At 43.3% G+C, this 23793-nt stretch overlaps 1 protein-coding gene across 1 annotated transcript in view; it reads left to right on the top strand.

Moving 5' to 3' along the window:
• Positions 1-23793, top strand: part of UBE3C (ubiquitin protein ligase E3C) — a 2314788-nt gene that overhangs the window by 1174392 nt on the left and 1116603 nt on the right. Inside the window, exon 13 of the mRNA XM_044064789.1 lies at positions 10351-10508. Within this exon, the coding sequence (XP_043920724.1) occupies positions 10351-10508 (158 nt within the window). The remainder of the gene's footprint in view (positions 1-10350; positions 10509-23793) is intronic.

A 23793-nucleotide genomic window follows, 5' to 3' on the forward strand; every position in this document is an offset into this window, starting at 1 on the left:
AATAACTCTAATCAGGGGTAGTCAACACCACCCCCAAGAGGCCTAGGGCTGAGCTTGATTCTGAATCTTCTGATCAGGATTCTGTTTCTTCTGACTCTTCCGATGACCTGGATTTGTCCATACCTACTTATGAGGATTCTAATGCAGAGAATTCTATTCCCTCTGCTTCCCCTCCTGAGGATTTTTCTTTTGGGGAAACTTTACATACTTTAAGGGAGCATTTTCACTGGGAAAGCCAGGCATTTTCTGATTCAAAAATGAGGCTTAGGGATTTCCTTCTTGTACCTCAGCATAGGCCTTCACCTATACCTCCTGTACTAGACATTGTTGATGATGTTTTCTCAGAATCCAGTTTGGCCCCTGATTCCCTGCCACCTGCTCCTAGTAAACCTGACAGATACTACAGGGTTCCTGAGTCCCACAAGTTCTTTTTCAAAAATCCTGTTGCAGATCCAGAGACTATTTCTCAGGGGTCCAAGGGCATTAAGGCTTGTACTGCTAAAAATACTGCCCTTTCTGATAGAGACTCCAGGGCGCTGGATAGATGGGTAAAAAGGTTTATACTTCTGCAACCTTGGCAATCAGAGCTTTAAACTGCCAATTTCATATGTTAAAATATCAGCAACATGTTACTGGACTGCTTAAACAGAAAATGATGTTGATTCCTGACTGTGTGTAAAATAACGATTTACAGGACTTAATGCATTCTGCTGAACAAGTTGGAAAACATACTTTGCAATGTGGTTTTGATTCTTTAGAGGCCTCTTGCAGGGCTGCTGTTACTGGGTCTGTACTTAAAAGGCATGCTTGGCTTAAGGAGCAATCTTTGCCTGATCATGTTAAAGCTAAATTGTTGGATGCTCCTTTAAATCAGGACCACCTGTTTGGCAACAAGGCTGAAGAAGTTCTTAAAAAGATGGAAGATAAAGCTAAGTCTATGCAAACTGTTAGATTTTTTTACAAGTGTAACCTCCTAGATTTAGTAGGCACTGGCCTACTAAGAATTGGTCCTTTCCAGTCCCTTCCAGGTCTTTTCAAGCCAAACCCAGACACAGCAAAAACCCCAGGTTTCAGTCCCAGGGGACTCTCAGAACTAAGCAGTGGGGGGCCTCCACTTCCAAATCTGGAAATAAGACACCCCCCTATGGTAAACAGTCTCAGTAACTTCCTTTTAAAATTCCCAAGCACTTATCTTTTTACCGCCCCTTTGAGGGGAAAGATTGCTCCTCATGCAAAGAACTGGGAACTCATGACCCAGGACAAATGGGTTTTAAATATAGCATCCCAGGGATACATATTTCATTTCCAACCATTGCCAACACCAAATGGGTGGCCAGACCTGCCCCCAAATCAGTGGGCAGAGGCTCAAAAATAAGTACTTTCCTTCTTAAGCATGGGGGCTATACAACTGGTACCAGAAGAGGAAAAGGGACAAGGTTGCTACTCCAGACTTTTTCTAGAACCCAGAAAAGACAAATCATGGTGTCCAATCCTGGACCTGTCTACTCTAAACACCTTTCTGGAGATTCCAAAATTCAAGATGCTGACTCTTCACCAATTACTTCCTATGTTAGGCAAAGACGCCTGGTTGCCAACACTAGAATTAAAAGAAGCATACCTGCACATCCTAATCAGGGAATCTTGCAGAAGATACCTACGCTTCAAAGCAGGCTGCACACATTATCAGTTCTCTGCACTGCCCTTTGGCTTCTCTACTGCGCCCAGGGTGTTCACTGCGCCCAAGGTGTTCACAAAGTGCCTGGCTCCAGTTATTGCATTTTGCAGGCAAAAAAGTATTCAAATATGCCCATTCCTGTATGATTGTCTAACTCAGGCAGAAAGCCAGGGCATACTTTTGAATCATCTGGCATTTGCAAAAAGGATTCTAATTTGTCTGGAGTACACCATAAACGAAAAGAAATCACAACTTGTACCCTGTCAAAAAATTACATTCCTGGGAACAAGCTTGAGTACAACTTCCCAGATGGCTTACCTCACACCCGAAAAGCAAATTCATTTGGTAACCTATTTCAAACAAGTGTCCACAAAAACCCTGCTGTCTGCAAGAGAAATACTGCAAGCCTTGGGGTTCATGACCTCCTACATTCTTCTAATTCCATATGCAAGACTGCATATGAGGAAACTACAGTGGTATCTAAAAAGCCTATGGAGTCACCATTCTCACAGCCTGGAAACAATGATTCCTATCATACCTTGCCTATGTCTAGAGTTCCTGTGGTGGGCAGAGGCCTACCACCAAAACAAGGGACTACCATTCATACTACCCCCTGCCGCCCAAACCCTAACAACAGATGCATCAGACTATGCATGGGGGGCTTACCTGGCAGTGTAGTGTATTCAGGGCAAATGGAACCCAAGTCAAATGCACCTATATATCGGTCAAAAAGAAATGTTAGCTGTACAGAATGCACTGACAGCCTTCAAGGACTGCATTCTTCCTGGACAACTAATGGTAAAGATGGACAACACCACGGTTATGTGGTACATAAACAAGCAGGATGGTACACATTCCTACCCCGCATGCGGACTAGCCATGGCATTGTGGAACACCGCCTTGAGCTACCAAGTGCACCTACAAGCTCAATTCCTACCAGAAAAATTAAATGCACTGGCAGACGGACTAAGCAGAAACCTCATGGACCCACACAAGTGGAAACTGGAATCAAGGATGTTTTTCGTGTTTCACTGTTGCAGTCATTACATTTGGGTAATCCTGCTAGCAGGTTGCCCTCAGTTGGCCTGAATTCCAAAGTCCTGGGTCCTGCGTCGGCTGCTGTTGCCCCTTCCCTGACGTCAGGTCCTCAGGGATATAAAAGATGCAGCCGACGCCATTTTCTTCAGTCTTTCTTGCCGCGCGGTGCCCGAAGCAGAAGCAGTTCTCAAGTGCCGGTCGGCCGGCTCCTGAGATTTTCGTGTTAGAGTTTCAGATCCGAAGTCTTCAAAAAAGCTAAGTACCCCGTTGGGGAAACTTTTTTCTTGCTCCAGACCGATGTCAGAAAAAGTTAATAATTGTATTTCTTGTGGAAAGCAAATACCTCTTAAGGACTTTCATTCTTACTGTATTCCTTGCCTAGGCCCTGATCACAACGTTGCTGGTTGTCGGTTTTGTGCTAGATTTAACCAATGCACTATTAAGCGTCAGTATGATTTTGCTTTAAACTATTTTGGACGCCAGTTTAATTATCCAGAAATGTCATCGGATAGCCATCCGACTACCGGAGTTCACAAAAAACGCAAAGAAAAGGAGAGAGATAGACAACTGAGGCCCAAAACCGATGACAAAGCTTCTCCTAAGCCATTCGCCGGTTCTCAGTGAGGCACTTTCGCAGCCTCTGACGCCCACTACTTTAGAGTCGCAGGACCCTACCGACTCCCACGTGGAGTCGGCCATGCCGCTGGAAACTCAAGGTATTGGAGCCTCAGATACTATTCCTTCAGATGGGTCCGGAGCCGCTGAGCAGGCACCGGCTTCTGAAGGTGTATTCAGACCTAAACATCTTTACATTAAACCAACCTCAGCTTCAAAGACAAAGACTAAAGCACCTTCTAAAGCAAAGAAACAAACTCAACAGCCACGTGGATAGGCCTCTATGCCTAAAAAACAGATGCTCAAAATGGCCGAAGACTTAATTTACCTTGACCAGGGGTTCCCATCCCCCTCCTGATAAGAGGCCTTTGGAAGAGACTGACTTTGAATCTTCAGATCAGGTTTCTATTTCTTCTGATTCCTCTTCTGATCAGGAATATTCTCTACCCCCCTATGAGGATTCTAATGCTGAAGAATCTATACCTTCAGCTTCTCCTCCAGAGGACTATTCTTTTGGGGAAACCTTGCATACCTTGAGGGAGCATTTCCACTGGGAGAGCCAAGTTTTTTCAGAATCTAAAAAGAGGCTCAGGGATTTCCTTTTGCTACCTCAACACAGACCACTAGCCATTCCACCTGTGTTAGATATTGTAGATGATGTGTTTTCGGAGTCTAGTCTTACCCCTGACTCCTTACCTCCAGCTCCTTCTTAAGCCTGACAGATATTACAGGGTTCCTGACTCTCATAAATTTCTTTTTAAAAATCCTGCTGCAGACCCAGAAACTATTTCACAGGGTCCCAAAGGAGTTAAGGCTTCCGCTGCAAAAAACCCTACCCCCTCTGACAGAGATTCTAGGGCACTGGCTAGATGGGGGAAAAAGGTTTACATGTCTGCTACCTTGGCTATAAGGGCCTTAAACTGTCAGTTTCATATGCTCAAATATCAGCAACATGTCATGGCATTGCGTAACAGAAAATGTTACTAAACTCTGAATGTGCAGAAAACAAGGAAATGCAGGATTTTTTGCGTGCAGCTGAACAAGTTGGAAAGCATACTTTGCAATGTGGTTTTGATTCTTTGGAGACCACCTGCAGGGCCGCAGTTATGGGTTCTGTAATTAGGAGGCATGCTTGGTTAAAGGAACAAAATCTGCCTGGTCATGTCAAAGTTAAATTATTAGATGCACCTTTACAGCATGATACTTTGTTTGGTGTTAAGGCAGAGGAGGTGTTAAAGAAAATGGAGGACAAAGCTACATCTATGCAAACTGTCAAAGATTTTTTACAAGTAAAGCCACGTAGGTTTAGTAGACACTGGCCTACAAAGAATTGATCCTTTCTTGTGTCAGACAGACCTCAAAGGGGCAGATCCAGATGCCCTAGAGGCAGATCCCAGGCGCAAGGTTCCTACAGGTCAAAGCAGTGGGGTGCTTCTACCTCCAAAGTTGGAGAAGACAAATCACAACCATACAGGAAACAGTCCCAATGACTTCCCCCTGCCTGCACCAAGCACATATCTTCTGGCAGCACCCTTAGGGGGAAAATTAGCACTTTTTTCTCAAAATTGGCACATTATAACCCAGGACAAGTGGGTTCTAAATATCGTGTCACAAGGGTACAAGTTCCATTTCCATACCCTGCCAAAGGCAAACGGCTGGCCAGATCTGCCAAAAAATCAGTGGACAGAGGCACAAAAACAAGTCTCATCCCTCATGGACATGGAGGCCATTCAGCAAGTACCAGAGCAAGAGCAGGGACAAGGATTTTACTCAAGACTGTTCCTGGTACCCAGAAAGGACAAGACCTGGAGACCAGTACTGGACCTATCTATTCTGAACACATTCCTGGATATACCAAAATTCAAGATGATGACTTTGCAGCAGCTTCTGCCCATGCTGGGCAAGAACGCTTGGCTGGTGACTCTAGACCTAAAAGAGGCATATCTGCATGTCCCAATCAGACAATTATGCAGATGATGCCTCAGATTCAGGGCTGGCTCAATGCATTACCAATTCTCTGCACTGCCCTTTGGCTTATCTACTGCGCCCAGGGTCTTTACAAAGTGCCTGGCACCAGTAATTGTATTCTGCAGACAAAGAGGAATACAAATATATCCTTACTTGGACGACTGTCTAATTCAAGCAGAGAACAAGGACATTCTTGTACAGCATCTGGCGTTTGTGAAAAGACTTCTAGCATGCCTAGGGTACACAGTCAACGAAAAGAAATCAAAACTAGTACCCTCTCAAGAGATAATATTCCTGGGTGCAAGCTTAAATACAACTGCCCAGATGGCTTATCTCGCGCCAGACAAACAAAGGCAACTGACTACCTATTTCAAAATGTTGGCAACAAAGGCCCAGTTATCTGCAAGAACAATTCTGCAGGCTTTGTGCTTCATGGCATCCTGCATCCTACTAATTCCATATGCAAGACTGCATATGAGGAAACTTCAATGGTACCTAAAAAGTGTTTGGACTCAACATTGCCACAGCCTGGAAACAATGATTACTCTCATTCCCTGCCTACAACAGGAGTTTCGATGGTGGGCAAAGGCTTGTCACCAAAACAAGGGCAGCCATTCACATTACCCCTAGTCAGGCAGACACTAACAACGGATGCATCAGATTATGCCTGGGGGGCCCACATGGCAGGAAGATGCATTCAGGGCTCATGGTCCTCAACCCAAATGTGTCTACATTTCAGTCAAAAAGAAATGCTAGCTGTTCAGAATGCCCTTACAGCCTTCAAGGACCTACTTCATCTGGGACAACTACTGATAAAGACAGACAACACCACGGTCATGTGGTATATAAACAAGCAGGGGGGCACACATTCTTACCCCCTTTGCAGACTAGCCATGACTTTGTGGGACACAGCATTAACTTACCAAGTACATCTGCAGGCAAAATTCCTACCAGGAAGGAAAAATACTCTGGCGGATGAACTAAGCAGAAATCTCATGGATCCCCACGAGTGGTAGCTGGATCCACAAGTCTTCAGCATGATAACAAGGAAATGGGGATGCCCGGACATAGATCTATTTGCCTCCCTTCACAACTACCAACTAAAAAGATTCTGCATGAGGACTTATCACAGACAAGCATGGAAAGTGGACGCCCTATCTTTCAGATGGAAAAACCTATCAGTATATGCTTTTCCCCCACTGCCTCTCCTCCCCAAGGTACTCCTAAAGGTCAGACAGGAGAAGCCACAAATGATACTGATTGCCCCAAACTCGCCCCGCCAGTACTGGTTTCCAATCCTAAAGATCTTGTCTCAATGCCCGGCTTGGACCTTACCTCAAATACCTCATCTGCTGTCCCAGCAAAACAATCGGATCCTGCACAGCCATCTTAGGACTTTAAACCTGGCAGCATGGCAGATAGTGTAGTCATACAAAACACACCTCTCAGTAAAGCTGTGATGGATGTTATTTTGGAGGCCAGAAGGCCTAGTACTAGAAAATCTTATGCTGGAAAATGGAAGAGATTCTGTGCTTGGAACCAGGCACAAGGAACTGATACAGCTGTGCCAAATATTCCTCAGATTTTGCAATACTTAACTGAGATGCTGGACAAAGGCCTATCCTTTTCATCTATTAAAATTCATGCCTCTGCCATTTCGTCTCATTACAATATAGAGCCACCAATCTTTTCTCATCCCTTATTAAAACAGTACCTCAGAGGAGCCAAAAATATAAGGCCTCCAAGGAGATCACCAATGCCTGCATGGGACCTCAACTATGTCTTGGAAAAACTCACCCTGCCTCTTTTTGAGCCAGCTGCTACTGCTGATATAATGTTTTTGTCTTGGAAAACAGCTCTACTCCTAGCAATAACTTCTGCAAGACGAGTTTCAGAGCTACAGGCACTCATGGCTGTGGAACCTTTTATCATTTTTTTATCCAGACAGGGTCTCTCTGAGGACATGCCCAACATTCATGCCTAAGGTGGTGTCCAGTGTGGCACTTAACCAAACTATTCATCTGCCAACTTTTTATCCAAATCCACATAACAATGGGGAGAGAATTCTACATTCTTTGGACGTACACAGACAGCTTAGATTCTACTTGGACAGAACCAAAGTTTTCAGAAAAACAGAGCAATTACTAGTGGCATATGCTGCAGGATCACAAGGAAAGGCTATCTCAAAGCAGACTATTTCAAAGTGGATGGTTCACTGCATTCGTTTCTGCTACTTACACCATGGCAAGCCAGTCCCTAAGGGCATTAGGCCACATTCAACCAGAGCTGCAGCCACTTCAGCAGCCTTTCTCAGGGGAGTACCAACCAAGGACATTTTAGAGGCTGCTACTTGGAGTTTAGTGCACACCTTTACAAAGCACTATCATCTGCCACTCTACTCTAAATCCAGGGCAGGCTTTGCCACTGCAGTTCTGCAGGGCCTCATAGCCACTCCTAATGCTGTTTAGCTCCAGCCTCCCATCCATAGCTTTGAGATTCTACCCAAATGTAATGACTGCAACAGTGAAACACGAAGAACATAGTACACTTGTGTACACGTACCATAAATGTAGATGTTTCGAGTGTATTCACTGTTGCAGTCCAGGTTACCCACCCGCCATCCCCCTTTCTTCTGATGGAACCTATCTTTCCTTCTCTGATTAATACAACCTATGTGGTGTATTTGCTTGTAGATGAAGGTAAAGTTTATATTGGTATATGTATTTATATATATATAAATTTTGGCTACCCTTTTAGAGGGCACCTGACGTCTGGGGCAAGAAAAACTAAAGAAAATGGCGTCAGACGCATCTTTTATACCCCTATCGACCTGACATCAGGGAAGGGGTGACAGCAGCCGACGCAGGACCCAGGACTTTGGAATTCAGGCCGACTGAGGGCAACTTGCCAGCAAGATTACCCAAATGTAATGACTGCAACAGTGAATACACGCGAACATCTACATTTATGGTAAGTGTACAAAACTGTACTATTTTCAACATGTTGATAAGTGAATGGGGGAGCCCAGACATAGATCTATTTTGCCTCCCCCCAGAACTACCAGTTGGACAAGTTTTGCACAAGGACTCCCCACAAACAGGCCTGGAAAGTAGATGCTCTGCCTTCAGCTAGAAAAACCTATTAGTCTATGCCTTTCCCCCTCTGCCTCTGCTCTCCAAAGTCTACTAAAAGTCAAACAGGACAAACCAAGGATGATCTTGATTGCTCCAGACTGGCCACGCCAACACTGGCACCCCCTCCTGCGCAGTATGTTGCAGTTATCTCCATGGTACCTGCCTCAGACCCCTTCCTTGCTGTCTCAGCAGGAGAACCAAATTCTGCACCCTCAGCTTCCATCATTGAACCTTGCAGCCTGTCTAATCACTTAAATTCACCCTTATCATCCCTCAGCAAACCTGTGATGGATGTCATCTTAGAGACAAGGAGACCTAGTACTAGAAAATCTTATGCTGAAAAATGGAAAAGATTCTGTGCCTGGAACCAATCTCAAGGGATGAGCACAGCAGCACCCATTTTACCTCAGACTTTGCAATACATAACTGAGATGATTCACAAGGGCCTGTCTTTTTCCTCCATTAAAATTCATGCCTCAGCCATTTTAGCTCATTATAACACAGAACCTCCCCTCTTCTCTCATCCTCTGCTCAAGCAGTACCTCAGAGGGGCCAAAAACTTGAGACTACCCAGGAGTGCTCCGACCCCTGCCTGGGACCTTAACTTTGTATTGGAGAAGCTCACTCTACTTCCTTTCGAGCCAGCTGCTACTGCAGATTTTAAATTTCTTTCTTGGAAAACAGCTTTCTTTTTAGCAATCACTTCAGCTAGAAGGATATCTGAATTACAGGCCCTTATGACAGTGGAGCCTTTCATCATCTTTCATGCGGATAGGGTGTCACTCAGGACCAGTCCATCCTTCATTCCCAAAGTGGTATCCAGTCCATTCATTTGCCAACCTTCTTTCCCAATCCACAGAACAAAGGGGAACGGATTCTGCATTCCTTGGATGTGCATAGACAACTTAGACTCCACTTGGACAGGACTAAACCTTGAAGAAAATCTGAACAACTGCTGGTAGCATTTGCTGCAGGGGCAGAGGGGAAGGCTATTTCAAAACAAACCATTTCTAAATGGATAAGCCATTGCATTCATTTCTGCTATAAGCACCACGGAAAACCTATCTCCCAGGGGATCAGATCTCACTCCATCAGGCTGCATCTACTTCTGCAGCCTTCCTCAGAGGTGTTCCTACTAGGGACATCCTAGAAGCTGCTACCTGGAGCTCTGTACATACTTTCACCAAGCATTATCATTTGCCAATTTTCTCTAAATCCAGAGCTGGCTTTGCAACTGCTGTCTTGCAGAGCCTTATAGCTGGCCCTAATGCTATATAAACTCTTCCTCCCTACCATAGCTTTGTGAATCTACCCAAATGTAATGACTGCAACAGCGAAACACGAAGAACATAGTACATTTGTGTACACTTACCATAAATGTAGATGTTTGAGCGTATTCACTGTTGCAGTCCTGGTTACCCTCCCTCCAGCCTCCTAATTTCTTCTGGCTATACCCCTACTTTCATTTACTATGCTCAAAAGCCTTTTTGTTGGAGGTATACCTTTGTGTTTTTATGTTTATTTGCTCCCCATTAGGGGGCACCTGACATCTGGGGCAAGAAAAACTGATGTAATGGTGTCGGCTGCATGTTTTATACCCTTGACGACCTGACATCATGGAAGAAGGGACAGCAACCGATGCAGGACCCAAGACTTTGTTAATCAGACCGACTGAGGCCAACCTGCAAGCAGATTACCCAAATGTAATGACTGCAATAGTGAACACACTTGAACATCTACATTTATGGTAAGTGTACACAACTGTATTTTTTGTGGGATGATCATATATTGCTCAGGAATCTGGAACTGGCTAACTACTGAACACCACAGTTCTGTGACTACTAAAACGCCAATAATGAAATACAGAATACAATGTCAAATTTTAAAATAAAGCTAATTGTTTGATGTCCTGTTTTAAAGGTCTACGGTAAAGCTGCTGCAGGTGATATCAAGAGGCTCTCCCATGTCCGTAGAAGATTCTAGTCGGATAATTCCATTGTTCTACCTTTTCAGTTCTCTCTTCAGTCATTCACTCATTTCTGTACATGACAATGAATTCTTTGGTGATCCTGTGGATGGTAAGAAAATGTAATTATTTTTTCTAGTTGATAAATGTCAGATCTCAGGATCCTCCTTTGTGTTTAACCTTCTGCCACATTTGTTTAGGACAGTGTGTGTGTACTGCTCCATACCTTTCTGTGAGCTTCATGTTTACGAGTATTAGAGGTAGTTGCACATTAAAAAACTGTGAAGAATATCTATAATTGTTTTTCTAGAGGACTGAATTAAATTAAATGCATGCAGCGAGTATTGTTTTATATATGTTGTGTGTATATATTTTTTGGCCTGTGCTTTTAAGCAGTTGTGGGGACACACATCAGTCTGCTTTGTATAGGGGAGTTTGGATATTTGTAAAAATCCATTGGGTTTTTAAAATTATGAGTAAGTAAATAGACATGCATTAGAATCTTTGCACCCTCTTAATGAAGGGGAACAATAAAAATGTGGCAAACTACAGATCATTAAGTCTGACACCTGTAGCAGATAAAGTCTTGGATACAATCTTTAAGGAAGGACTGCTTGCTGTTTTTGAAGGCAGTAATCACCGAGCTGTCATGTAACACTGACAGTTCCTTCTTTCCATGGAGCAAATAAATCTGATTCAGTTTTCATACTGGATAACAGGAGAGCCTGACAGTGGAATACCAGCATAGGCACTTTACCTGTACTTCACCAAGGCATTTGACTTGGTCCCACCCAGGCAGCTGCTTTGTGCGCATAGCGGTTAAACAAGGTTAAACTTTTTCTGGCTCCGCCAAGTCTGCTCTTCAAATTTTCCCTTAAGGAAGCTCTACTCTTAGTATAACAAGACTACTCACTGTATTATAAGCCTAGCACTTGTTCTCAATACTTCTCTACTAAGTAAGCACTCTCATACTAAGTAAAGCACTACATCTACTTACCACCCCTGTGACTATCCACTTCTCTTAAAGGTATACCACTCCCTTATACTGTTCTAGCATGTCGAGTGGTAGATTACTGGAGTCGTCTCCAGTTCAGCTGGTCAATCTGGGTATCTTGAGACAATGCTACAATTGTCTCATGTACACAGGCAACCCTCTCCTCCTCCCAACAAACACAAATACATGTGAGAGATGCAACTATATAGCCAAACTGGAGGCTGAACTCTCTCAACTCAGGGCTGGCATGACCAGACAGGAGGAGATGGCAACCACACACACACAACAATCCCAGTCCCACATAGACCTACCACAACTGCAAACCAAACACATAAAAACACAAAGACATACTCGGAGGCTCTAATAAAAAACTTACCAAAACAACAGAGGCTCCCAAAGCAGACATCCAAAAATCCACCACCTCAAAACAAAACACATGCAACACATACTTCAATAAATCAGAGTGTCGACCAATCGCAGCCCTTAAGGCCAAACACCTTGCCTGATACACTAGTAATAGGTGACTCCATAGTCAGACACACTGATGTCCCACTGACCAGGCTGAACAAGGAGAAGGTGACTGTGAGCTGTCTATCGGGAGCTAGGATCTGCCACATAACACACGCACTCAGGTCACTCCAAAGCAAGTACAAATATGACTCTGTCATTGTCCATGCTGGTGTGAATGACCTGAGACATACCTCCCTGGACTACATGAAAAGAGACATAGAGGAGCTCTCCGATTATGTAGCCCAGGCTGGTATGACCCTGACCCTGAGCAGCATCTTGCCCTCACCAAGAATGATACCACAATACAAAGACAAGATGATCAGCTTTAACAATTGGCTCAAGTACTGGTGTCATTCTAAGGGGATCCAATGTCTGTCTGCCTGGGATGATATGTTGGACAAGCCACGCTGCTTCGCAAGGGATGGCTTACACCTGTCACCACTGGGCTTCCGGATATTGGCTAAGGCTCTTGCCACCCCCATAGTGCCTTCTTTAGGCAAACCTCAAAAGACAAACCCACCTCCTTAGAAAACAAAAATGGAAAAAAACTAAGGGTAATGCTGCTCAACACCAGAAGTCTAAATCTCAAGATGCAGGCACTTGATGCACTCCTCAGCATGGAGAACATCGACGTCTCTGCAGTAACTGAAACCTGGTTCAAGGCTCCTGAGAGCACCCCAGTGCTACCAGGCTATACCTCGTATCATGCTTTTCGGCCCCAAAACCTGGGCCGAACCACAAAGGGAGGGGGAGTGTCCATATTCATAAAGGACACCCACACCTCCAGGTTAGTAGCAACACATGAAGCATCAGAGACCATACAGGTGCAACTAACCATAGGCAAAACTGCTATACAACTGGTAGCATGTTACAGACCACCCTCCCAATCTCAAGAACCCCACTCAGCCTTCCTGAAGACATTGGAGGATATGAATGTATCACAAAATACCATCATACTGGGAGACTTCAACTACCCAAACATAGATTGGGTACATTATTCTAGCCCTAATACCCTAGCCCAAAGGTTCCTGGAATTCATAAATTCAAATGCACTGGAACAACTAGTCACGACCTGATCATCACAAACATGGGGACAAAATGCTCCACACCGGAAGTATACCCCTCACTAGTGACATCTGACCACAAACTAATCACCCTGGATATACATATCCCACCTCCACCCCCAGCACAAAAGACCACAGTTATAAACTTCTCAAAAGCAGACTTCACTCTTCTTAAGACTGAGATGGTATCCTTTAAGCCCACTGTGCCAGTGGATACCACATCCCACAATGCCGAATCCTTCACAAATGCTTTCTATGGACATCTCCAAGAATGCATGGATCATGCAATCCCAAACAAATCCAAGTCCTTCTCCACCAAATGTAAGCGTCCTGTGTGGTGGACCACAGCCATAAACAAATTTTATAACAAAAGAAGGAAGCTACTGCACGTCAGAGCGAAATCCCATGAAGGGAAGACATCTCTGATCAACATTAGCAGAAAACTACGTTCTCTCATAAAAACATCCAAGGAAAACTTTGAGAGAAAAATCGCTAAGGACACTAAAGATAACCACAAAGCCTTCTTCAGCTATGTTAGAAACATGGGCGGAAACCCTCAGATATGCTCAGAGTTGGTTCACAACAAGAAAAAATACACTGAACCCACAGATATTGCTAACATTCTGGCTGACAGGTTCAGTGCAAATTTCTCCCCTCCTTCACCCCCAAAAGAAGAAATACTTATCCCAGCTGAATGTAATCTCCCTGTCATCTCAGATGTCCAAGTGAGAACCGCCCTAAACAAAGCAAAAAACACAGCATCAATGGGACCTGACGGTATCCCGGGGTGCGTGTTACGTGAACTCCAAGAGGAGCTAAACCCACACATAAAAATGCTATTTAACCTTAGCCTTACTTCGGGATATGTACCTGAACACTGGCGTACAGCAACAGTGGTCCCACTCCACAAGGGGGGTGCCTCTACAGACCCTGGAAACTACCGCCCCATAAGCTTAACTAGCTTGGTCTGCAAGGCTATGGAAAGAATCATTATGGAACTAATAAACAGAGACATAGGGGACCTACAGACACTTGACCCCACCCAGTTCGGCTTTGTAAAGGGCAGATCCTGCCTTTTAAACCTGGTTGACTTTTTCGAAACAGTCACTAGAGCCATTGATGAGGGCAAAGCAGTCCATACAGCATACCTGGACTTGGCTAAGGCCTTCGACACAACACCCCACTCAGGCATCATAGATAAGCTAAACAGCTTAAAAGTAAACCCTTATGTCACTAGATGGGTTGCAAACTGGCTAAAGGACAGAACCCATAAAGTTAAAATCGCTGGAGCAATGTCAGACTCAAAGCCAGTCACAAGTGGTGTCCCACAGGGATCTGTCCTGGGACCCCTCTTGTTCGGCATTTATTTCTCAGATGTTCAAGCAAACATGGGAGGGCTGTGGCTGACAAAGTTCGCAGATGACTGCAAACTAGGCGCCATAGTCGATACACCAGCAGACACACACATCCTACAAAAACGCCTCACTGAAACGGACAACTGGTGCCGTAGTCACGGCCTTAAACTAAATGCCAAAAAATGTATAGTCATCCCTTTTGGAAAAAACAAAGTACCCACAAATTATCACATAGACAGCAACCCACTGAGTACGGAAAAAGTAATCAGAGACCTAGGAACCCAAGTAGACAGCGACCTCTCATTTGACACCCACGTTGCCAAAGTGGTTAGAAAAACATTCTACCTTGCACACCTCATCATGAAGGGATTCACATCCAGATCCAAGGATGTCATTGTACCCCTATATTCCTCCCTCATCAGACCCATGATTGAGTACAATGCCCCATTTGGTATGTACCTCACCCGGCATTTGCAACAGTTGGAGAGACCACAAAAGTACCTCACCAAAAGGATCAAGGGTCTCCAACATATGTCTTATTCTGCCAGACTAAAGAAACTTCAGCTCTATTCAGTAGCATACCGCCTGCTTAGAGGTGATCTCTGCCTGACGTACAAGGCCATGTCCAATCAGGATCTGATGGACATGCTCCACCTCAAAAAATCCAAATCCATCAGGACCACGAGAGCTAAAGACTTAAACCCCGGCACAAGTATTTATAGGACATGCTGGAGGGATAGATTCATAACCCAAAGGCTTCCCATGCTTTGGAACAGGATCCCAGTTCGTATTAGACAGAGCCCCTCACTGACTCTCTTCAAGAGAAATCTTGATGAGTGGATGGGAGATCATAAGTTTACCCCAGGGGTCACATCTGTGTCACTGCTAGACAGGGGCAAAGTAAACTAATTCTATTATATAAGGGGACCTTCATTGTGTCACTACTAGACAGAGGCACAGTATTCTAGATTTATTCTGTACATTTTTGTACCATTTCATGGGGTGGCAAAAGCCACATCACTATGGCTAGGCTTACAAATGCCCCAGGGCAGATAGCCTAGTAGTATACTATGAAACTATGCTAGGAAAACTAGTGAGACTTTGGACTGAGACTGAGGAGCTGGACTGATGCACAGTTGATGGGCGAGACACAAATTTGTTTGTGGTGAGAGGGACAAGTGGACTATTGCAGGGATCAGTCCTTAGTCCATTGGTTCATATGTTTGTTTCAGACATACCTGAGAGAACAGGGAACAGGATCGGTATCTCTGCCAGTGTCACATTTGCAGTAGTAAATTGTGACAGTAAGATTCTAAGGAAAGATTTGGAAAGGGAAACTAAATGGACAACTGAAGTTCGAAGTACTGTTCTTAGATCATGACCACCAGAGTATGAAGTATCATCTCATGGGAGGGGTGTGGATTAGATAGTAATAGAGCAGTAATAGGATCTGAGGTTGTTGATCACATGCTTAAAGAGGGCAGTTGCAGCAGCAGAGGGAATGCTGGGGTATATCCTTATGGGAGGTTAACTCCAGAAGCAAAGAAATAATGATCTCGCCTTACCCAGTATGGTTAGGCAACATCTTCCACGAGATGTACATTTCTGGAAGCTATACAAAGAAAAATCTTTAAGGCTGCCAGGAGTCTAGAGGAAAGCCACCAGAAGGTTGTGTGGGATGGAGGGGTAGACAGTGGACTGCAAACTAGAGTTATTTTCACTAGAGACCAGAAAAGATTAGGGATATCCTTTGAGGTGCACAGGATTGTGTCAGGGCGTTTTGAAGGGATTACTCTGAACAGCAAGAACAGAGAGATCACAGACATCAGGGAACAACTTCTTCCTAGACCTGTGAAAGTATTTCTTGAATTTAGTTGGGTCCTGATAGAATGGACTGCTGAATTTGGTGATGGAGACTATTCTGTAAAGGCATGGGACTGATGGAGAAGGAGAGAGCAAGAATGGTGGGAAAGGGAAGTAATGCAGTTTAAGGGTACTGTGCACTAAAACTGAGGCTTGCTGTATTATAATGTAGAACATGCACCAACATAAGTAGTCGGCATATTTTAGCATTTAAAGTAAGTGGTGCAGAGATTACTGCAACTACCAGGTAGTTATGGTTCACTTTTTTCTTTAGCATTTTTCCCCCATGCTTGTCATTCATTGACCCCTCAGTTACAGTGTACTGTCTGGGGGGGACTATCTTCCATTTGGCTATGAGAGTGCTTTGTGCTTTCCTTGGCTTCTGACAGTAAAAGCTTTTTTTTTTTTTCCATTCTGTGGCCTCTTCCTTCCCCAGTAGGGATGTGAGCACTTACATCATCAGAAGGAGCAATTATCCCCCCTTGCCCACATATGCGTGCACCGCCAAATGTGTCTGCTTGGGGTGCCGCTTCCCAGTACCATATTCATGCATTGTGATGGAACCTCCACTCTCCAGCCAGTACCCTAGTATCAGAGCATTGGTATGAGTCAGGCAGCAACTACTCTACATCTCCCCCAAAATGGGCAGGTCTCATCTTCTCTACCTGTGTTGTCAAGCAGCTGAATGCAAGTTGAACTCTGTTCACCCAGGCTTTAGTCAGGAGCAGGCTGTTATCAGATTTTTTTAATTAGTCTTGGTGTTAAGGTATACAGGACAATGATAATTGACAGTCATCCCCTGCAAACTGCAGTGAAATTTGACTGAATTATTAAATATGAATTAACTGACCTGTTCAGATAAAGGTTGTTTGTAACTTAGCAGGTGTTCTTAATGGCTGATCATCTAAATTTTGTATACAGGAGTAGTTAATTTGGTCATTTTCTTCCTAAAATTATTCCTTATAGAGAACTGTGCAGAGTTTATGTAATAAGTATAAATGTACTGCGGTGGTGGTGCTGCGGTAGCGCTGTCGCCTCACAGTAAGACATTGTCCCGTTCGATTCTCAGCTAAAGTGTCTTCTGTCTGGAGACATGCGTGAATGGGCGTACCTTCGTTGAAGGTTGTGCGTCAGGGCTGGCAACTCGGCATGTAAAAATCTACTGCCAATCATTAGCAGACCGGAGTTCCGCTGTGGCGACCCCTAACCGGGAAAAGCGGAAGACACAACAAAATAAATGTGTTCCATAGTATATTTACAACACTAGACTGGAATCAACAAACCATAGTCATATTTCTCATAGTTTTCATGCAGTGTATATTTTTAACAGTCATCATTCATTCCAGTATTACATACATTTCACAGTTCTTGCTTTCACTCAGACCTTGTTGCTCCTCCTGAACATTATGCTTCATGTATTGTTACCAGAAATTCCATTTATTTCTATATAATTTGTATATATTCAGCCTGAGACTGCTAACCCCAGAACATTTAAAACATATTCCAAGGCTGACTAGCTCCTACTGAGGGATAGTCTAGCAAAATTCCAAGTCCTCAAACCCTGAGAACACAGCTGCCTATGTGGAATTGTTCACAAAACTCTGTACAGTTATGTTGTTGTTGCGTCTTTCGGCTTTTCCTGGTTAGGGTCGCCACAGCGGAACTCCGGTCCGCTAATAATTGGTAGTTGATTTTTACGTGCTGAGTTGCCAGCCCTGACGCACAACCTTCAACGAAGGTATGCCCATTCACGCATGTCTCCACGCACAAGACACTCTAGCTGAGAATCGAACCGGACAGCTGTGAGGCGACAACGCTACTGCAGCACCACCCCCATGGGTAAAACTCTGAAAAGTGTCAGCTATACCTACCTGAAATAAGCAAAGAAAACCACCAAAAACAAGCCACTCTGTTGGAATCCCATTATAAATAGGTTGCATAACAAAAGAAAAAAAATCATATCCAAAACAAGAAGGGCATTGCCCAGAAAGGTAAAAATTCCTTTACCAATCTGAACAAGCAACAAAGGGAGGTAAGCATTTCCACTAAAACCAAATTTGAGATAAAAAACTGTCTCTCAAGCTAAGGACAGCCGTAAGGCTTTCTTCAGTTATGTCTGCAACCTTAAAGGTAGTATCCAACAGTGTGCTAATTAATGGTTAGTGGAACCACCTATACAGAGTCACAGGATATAGCAAATCTAATTGCCTATAAATTTCGCCCATATTTTTGTTGTATGTCACACCACTGGAAGTATCCCCCACCATTTCTTCACCAACTGTCTAAGGAACAGGTTATTGCTGCACTCTCCAAGGCCAAGAGCACTGCTTCAATGAGTTCTGATAGTATCTCAGTATGCCTTCTGAATAGCATGGAATGTGACCTGTCAGGCCCACTAGAATCTCAATTTATCCATACCCTTCAGACATTCTTTGTGCTAAATGAATGGAAGACTGCAGTGGTTATCCCTCTACACAAATTTGGCCCTTCCACTTTCCCAGGGAACTACAGATCTACAAGTGTGACTAGTCTCATATCCAAGGCTGAGGAAGGAATTAAAGATGTAGGAAACCTACAGACTCTAGGGCCCTACCCAGATCTGTTTTCCAAAGACAGGTCATGTCTATTTAATCTGGTGGATTTCTTTGAAAAGGTCACTAAAGCTATTAAAAACACACGCACATGTGTGTGTGTGAACCCTTTTATTGAATCACTACCAGATTTGCTTCAAGTCTTATTCTTATCAACTTGTTTAGTTTCATTTACTATACTTACCCCGTATTATATTGCCTTTGGCCAATCCATAATGAACTGATATATAAATATATTAAAATTAATTTGTCATAAAATCACGAACTCAAAACACTGAAAGTCAAAAATTCAAAATATTAAAAATGTATTTAATGCAGGGTGTCAAACCCCCCTGCCTCTGACCTCTGCTAATATTATATAGCAGAAGGAAATAATTAATGTGCCACCATGGACTGACTCGTATATAAATCCAGCCTTCAGTAAAATATTTTGAGCAAGAAAAAAAAAAACAAGATTAGCGCTTTTGGCTGTAGCCACCTTCAGATCTCAGATATTCTGCAGACAATCATCTTTCTTATATATAAATCAGAACCAATACCTAAAATTCCTAAAACATATATCAATCTGTTTGTAAAACACCATTCTGCTGTCGCTAACAAATGGTGAATAGCCATAAAACATCAACCAATCATCTGCTGAAATAGTAACAAAATAGCCAGTCATTAAGTTATACCATTGCCTCGCCGTAACTACAAGTCCAAAGGTCTCATAATGTTAAACGATCAGCTATAATAACCAAAAGCTAATCTGTTTTTGTTTTTGTTTCTGCTTAAAATATTTTATTAAAGGCTGGGTTTATATACGAGTCAGTCCGTGGTGGCACATACGTTATTTCCTTCTGCTGTTTGTCTTGTTGAATGAAGTGCCTTTAGCAGCATCATTTGGTTTTTACCTTTGTTTGCACTAATTATATATATCAGGAAAGGGCAACTTTTTAAATATTTTGAGTTTTCAAGACTGCTGTGGTGGTGCTGCGGTAGCGTTGTCGCCTCACAGTAAGACATTGTCCTGTTCAATTCTCAGCTAGAGCGTCTTCTGTGTGGAGACATGCGTGAATGGGCGTACCTTCGTTGAAGGTTGTGCATCAGGGCTGGCAACTCGGCACGTAAAATCTACTTCCAATCATTAGCAGACCGGAGTTCCGCTGTGGCGACCTCTAACCGGGAAAAGCCGAAAGACGCAACACAGCAACAACAAGTCAAGTAAATGGAACCGTGTTGGGGAGTCTTCATTTGTGTTTTTTGTTTACGGTATTTTTCAAAGTTTTATATGTCAGCTAGGATGGATAAGTGATAGTGTGGTAGGCAGATTCTGTACAAGGACATGCACACTGTCTTTTCTGTCAAGGCCCAGAACAAGGCCTCTTAGTGTGCATGTCCTTTTACAGAATCTGCCTACTACACTGTCAATCAAAACCCTTGGGTCAGTGCTTTCCTCTCAACACTTTTCTGGCATCTCAGAGTTTTAAATGCATAGCCCAGTCAAAAATGGTAGAGTCTATGTCTCAAGACATCCTTCTTCCAGTAAAAGCATATAGCTTAAAAGGCCCAAAACAGTTATATAGTCTAATGTTTTGGATATGGACATATCCGCTGAAGTTGCAGAAACTATAGTAAATCTGGTTGTCCACTATGAGACCTCATTGGAGACTAGTATCTGTCCTGAGGTCTTGCAGACTGAATATACTTCAGATGAGCTGTGACTTAGCATTTCAGCGGGCCCTCATGGCATTTCACAAATATTAGTTAGGGAGGGGTTCTCAGGTACTTTAATAGAGGTACTGCGGAGTTCCAACCTCAGTGTCTTAGCTAGGAGGACATCATACCCAAAAGAAAAAAAAAATAAAAGATTAGGCATGTAGCCTCTCCTACAGCAGCTAGGGAAAAGAAGTGGATTGATTTCTCCTAGGGCTTGTTTAAAGCTATCATAGCTCTGAAATCTCCTCCTTTTGTGTTTCTATAGCCACAGGCTACATCTCAAAAAACTTTCATTATATCTTCTTCTTCTGGGAAAGAGCAGGATTATGACTCTGACCATTGTTTAGACTATTGCTCTCAGTTACATTTACCAGCACAGATCTCTTTGGAGGAAGGAGGATTCCCTTTCTCCAGATTCCCCTATTGAGGAAGCTTCCTTTGGCAAAACTGTCCAAAATATAATGAAGCATTTTGAATGGCAATTTACAGAAATTTCTGATATATAAAAAAGGGTTCCCGTTTAGAAACGCGAAATGCAAGATGACCGAAACGTAATATCTCGAGAGTACAAGCGCGAATCAGCAGAATCACGAAAGACGAGAAGCGCGAAATGACAGTATAACTCAAATTAGAGGAATTGCAAGTGGATGACGGAGCTAAGGTTATACCGCTACTATGCAGTACAAGGATCGAAGCTATAGTGCCCCAGGGTCTATTGGTGCCGTTTATAGCACTGTATCATCGCAGAAAGGAGGTGCGGTGCTGTTATTGGATGGATATGTGCTACACAGGGAAAAGATATGTGAACAGAAGAGCTATTGGTGCTGCAAATGGAAACATGAGGAAAAGTGCAGAGGTAGGGCTGTGTCAATAAGTGTGCCTACCGGGGAGCAATTATTAAAATCAGTAGGTCATTTCCATCCCAGAGACCCTGTTGCTATTGAGCAGTATAGAGTGTGCAATACTTTAAAAGTAAAGGCAAGCAACTCTAGAGATAACCCTTGCTTGCTTGTCGATGATGTACTAGCTTCAACTTCAAGAGTTATTACTCCCAGTTTGCCTCCCCGTAAACAACTAGCACAACAGGTCCGTAGGATTCGATGTAAACTGTCGGACTGTAGTAGCTCACGTATCCAGCATTTACAAGAGATAAATGTCACAGAGTTCCCTATGAAATCAGGAGTATTTCTGACAAATGTATAGTTGATGTTGTGTCAGATACAGCAGTGGCCATCTTTACTACTAAGCAAAATTTAATTGACCTGAGCACTGCAACGATTTGGCTTGTTGATGGGACTTATTTTTACAAGGGTAGAATGTGCAGGCAGTTATACAGTATACATGGCATGATTCAGTACGGAGGGTACCATAAGAGTGTACCATTACTATATTGTATTATGAATAAGAATTCATTAAAAGCGTACAATAACATGTGGAATTCTGTGTTACGGTTGATGGATGAACATGGTTTAGAAGTGTCTGTGAAATATGTTTTGAGTGACTTTGAAATCGCAGCTAGGAGAAGTATACTTTCAAATCTACAGGGTGTCATAGCCAAAGGATGTTTGTTTCATTTCTCCCAAAATATATGGCGGAAAGTTCAACAGTTGGGTTTAGCCCACTTGTATAACACGGAGTTTCACTTTCAGTTGCATGTTAAATGTTTGATCGCTTTAGCGTTCCTACCAGAGAGCGATGTGATTACAGCATTCAATGAGGTTAAAGCAGAATTCCCTACTGAAGGCATTGAATTGTTACGTTATTTTTCCGAATGGTATGTTCATGGTAAACCTCGTAAGTTTTGTACTCAAACTACTGGTTTTTCAAAGTTCCCACCACTGTTCCCTATTACGTTTTTGAATGTGGAGCAGTTAAACGCCTTGTTTTTGCCTCGTACACAAAACAGTGTTGAAGCATGGCATCATAGGTTAAAGAGTCTACTGGGGCATAGGCAAACAGATCTGTGTGTACTGATGAGAATATTAGCTAGGGAACATGACAGAGTGGATGAGCTCAGAATACGTTTGAGTTGTGGTGCGCCTCCGTCACCGAAGTAGCGGAAGGTTGTACGGCGTCATTTACAGTTCCAGCAAGTTGTGAAGAATAGAGGCAGCTACAGTACGATGGAGTTTCTTATGGCTATTGCGAGATTGTTGAAGGTTTGAAGACTATGGGATGTCACGTTTACTACTGTTCAGATTGATAAGTAGTAGGAGTGGACGTGCTATTCAAAGTTTCAGTTCAGGATGGGTTTACATTTCGTTTTCCTGCACGACGGTTGTATTGCTGCAGATATCGAATTTATTTATTATTTTGAACAAGAGGGATACTTGTACTTTCTTTAATAAAGTGTTTGGGGTTTATTCGAGATTTTTTCGATATTTCTGAGTACCGTACGTGTTTTCTGGTGCTGTTCGGTATATTGCATTTTCGAGATTCCTGGCTTTCGCGCTTCCTGTGTCGTGATTTTGCGTTTCGATTATGTTTTAGTTCGCGTTTCTAAACGGGAACCATAAAAAAGATACTACAGCCTCTTGGAAATGGGCACCCGTGTCCCATCCCCAGTTTCTCCTGTACTTGAGACTTTCCTGGATGCCTTCCAGTCCACCTCTTTAGCACCTGAGTCTCAACCACCAGCTCCAAAAAAAAAAAAAAAAAAAACAGGTTTTATAAGATACATGAAGATCAAAAATACTTGTAAAGGAATCTTGTAGCTGACCTTTCTGCAGTCTCTCTTTCTTCAGACAAGCCCTCTTAAGCTCCTGCACAGTGCTAATGTTCTACCTACAGACAAGGATAGCAGAGCTATGGATAGGTGGGGAAAGAAGTTGTACACCTCTTCTACTCTAGCTTTTAGGGCAATTAACTGTCATACTCAAATGACCAAAACATCTGATGTTATGTGATCCTATCTCGCCTACATTCTGAACTGATGGTTCGGAGCCGATCCCTCGGCTCTGACTCGGCACGCTTATGCTATAGAGCGAGGCCTCTAATTGGCTGAGCTATCTTTATCCCAGGATGCACCACCACTAATCCCCCAGATCTCGTTTGCCGCTAACAAGCTTAGACGTGGTCTCAACATTGGCTGGGCTAAGTACTATTTATTAGGCTTTTTCCTGTCACAAATTTCCTTATTTTGAACCCAAAAGCTGTTTTAGCAGCTATTGTTGTATATTGGTGTGATTGGTGAATTTTTGTTGGAAAATTCGTGATTTTTTTAGTCAGGGAAGGTTTCCTGTTTTAGTTAGATGGGCCTTCCCCTGTTACTTTGCTGTTTGTGTATCTTCTTGGGTCAAGTACCCGTTTAAGTTAGAGGGTC

The sequence above is a fragment of the Protopterus annectens genome, chromosome 3.part0, assembly GCF_019279795.1.
Source record: "Protopterus annectens isolate FY-2018-M chromosome 3.part0, PAN1.0, whole genome shotgun sequence".
Taxonomy (NCBI): domain Eukaryota; kingdom Metazoa; phylum Chordata; order Ceratodontiformes; family Protopteridae; genus Protopterus; species Protopterus annectens.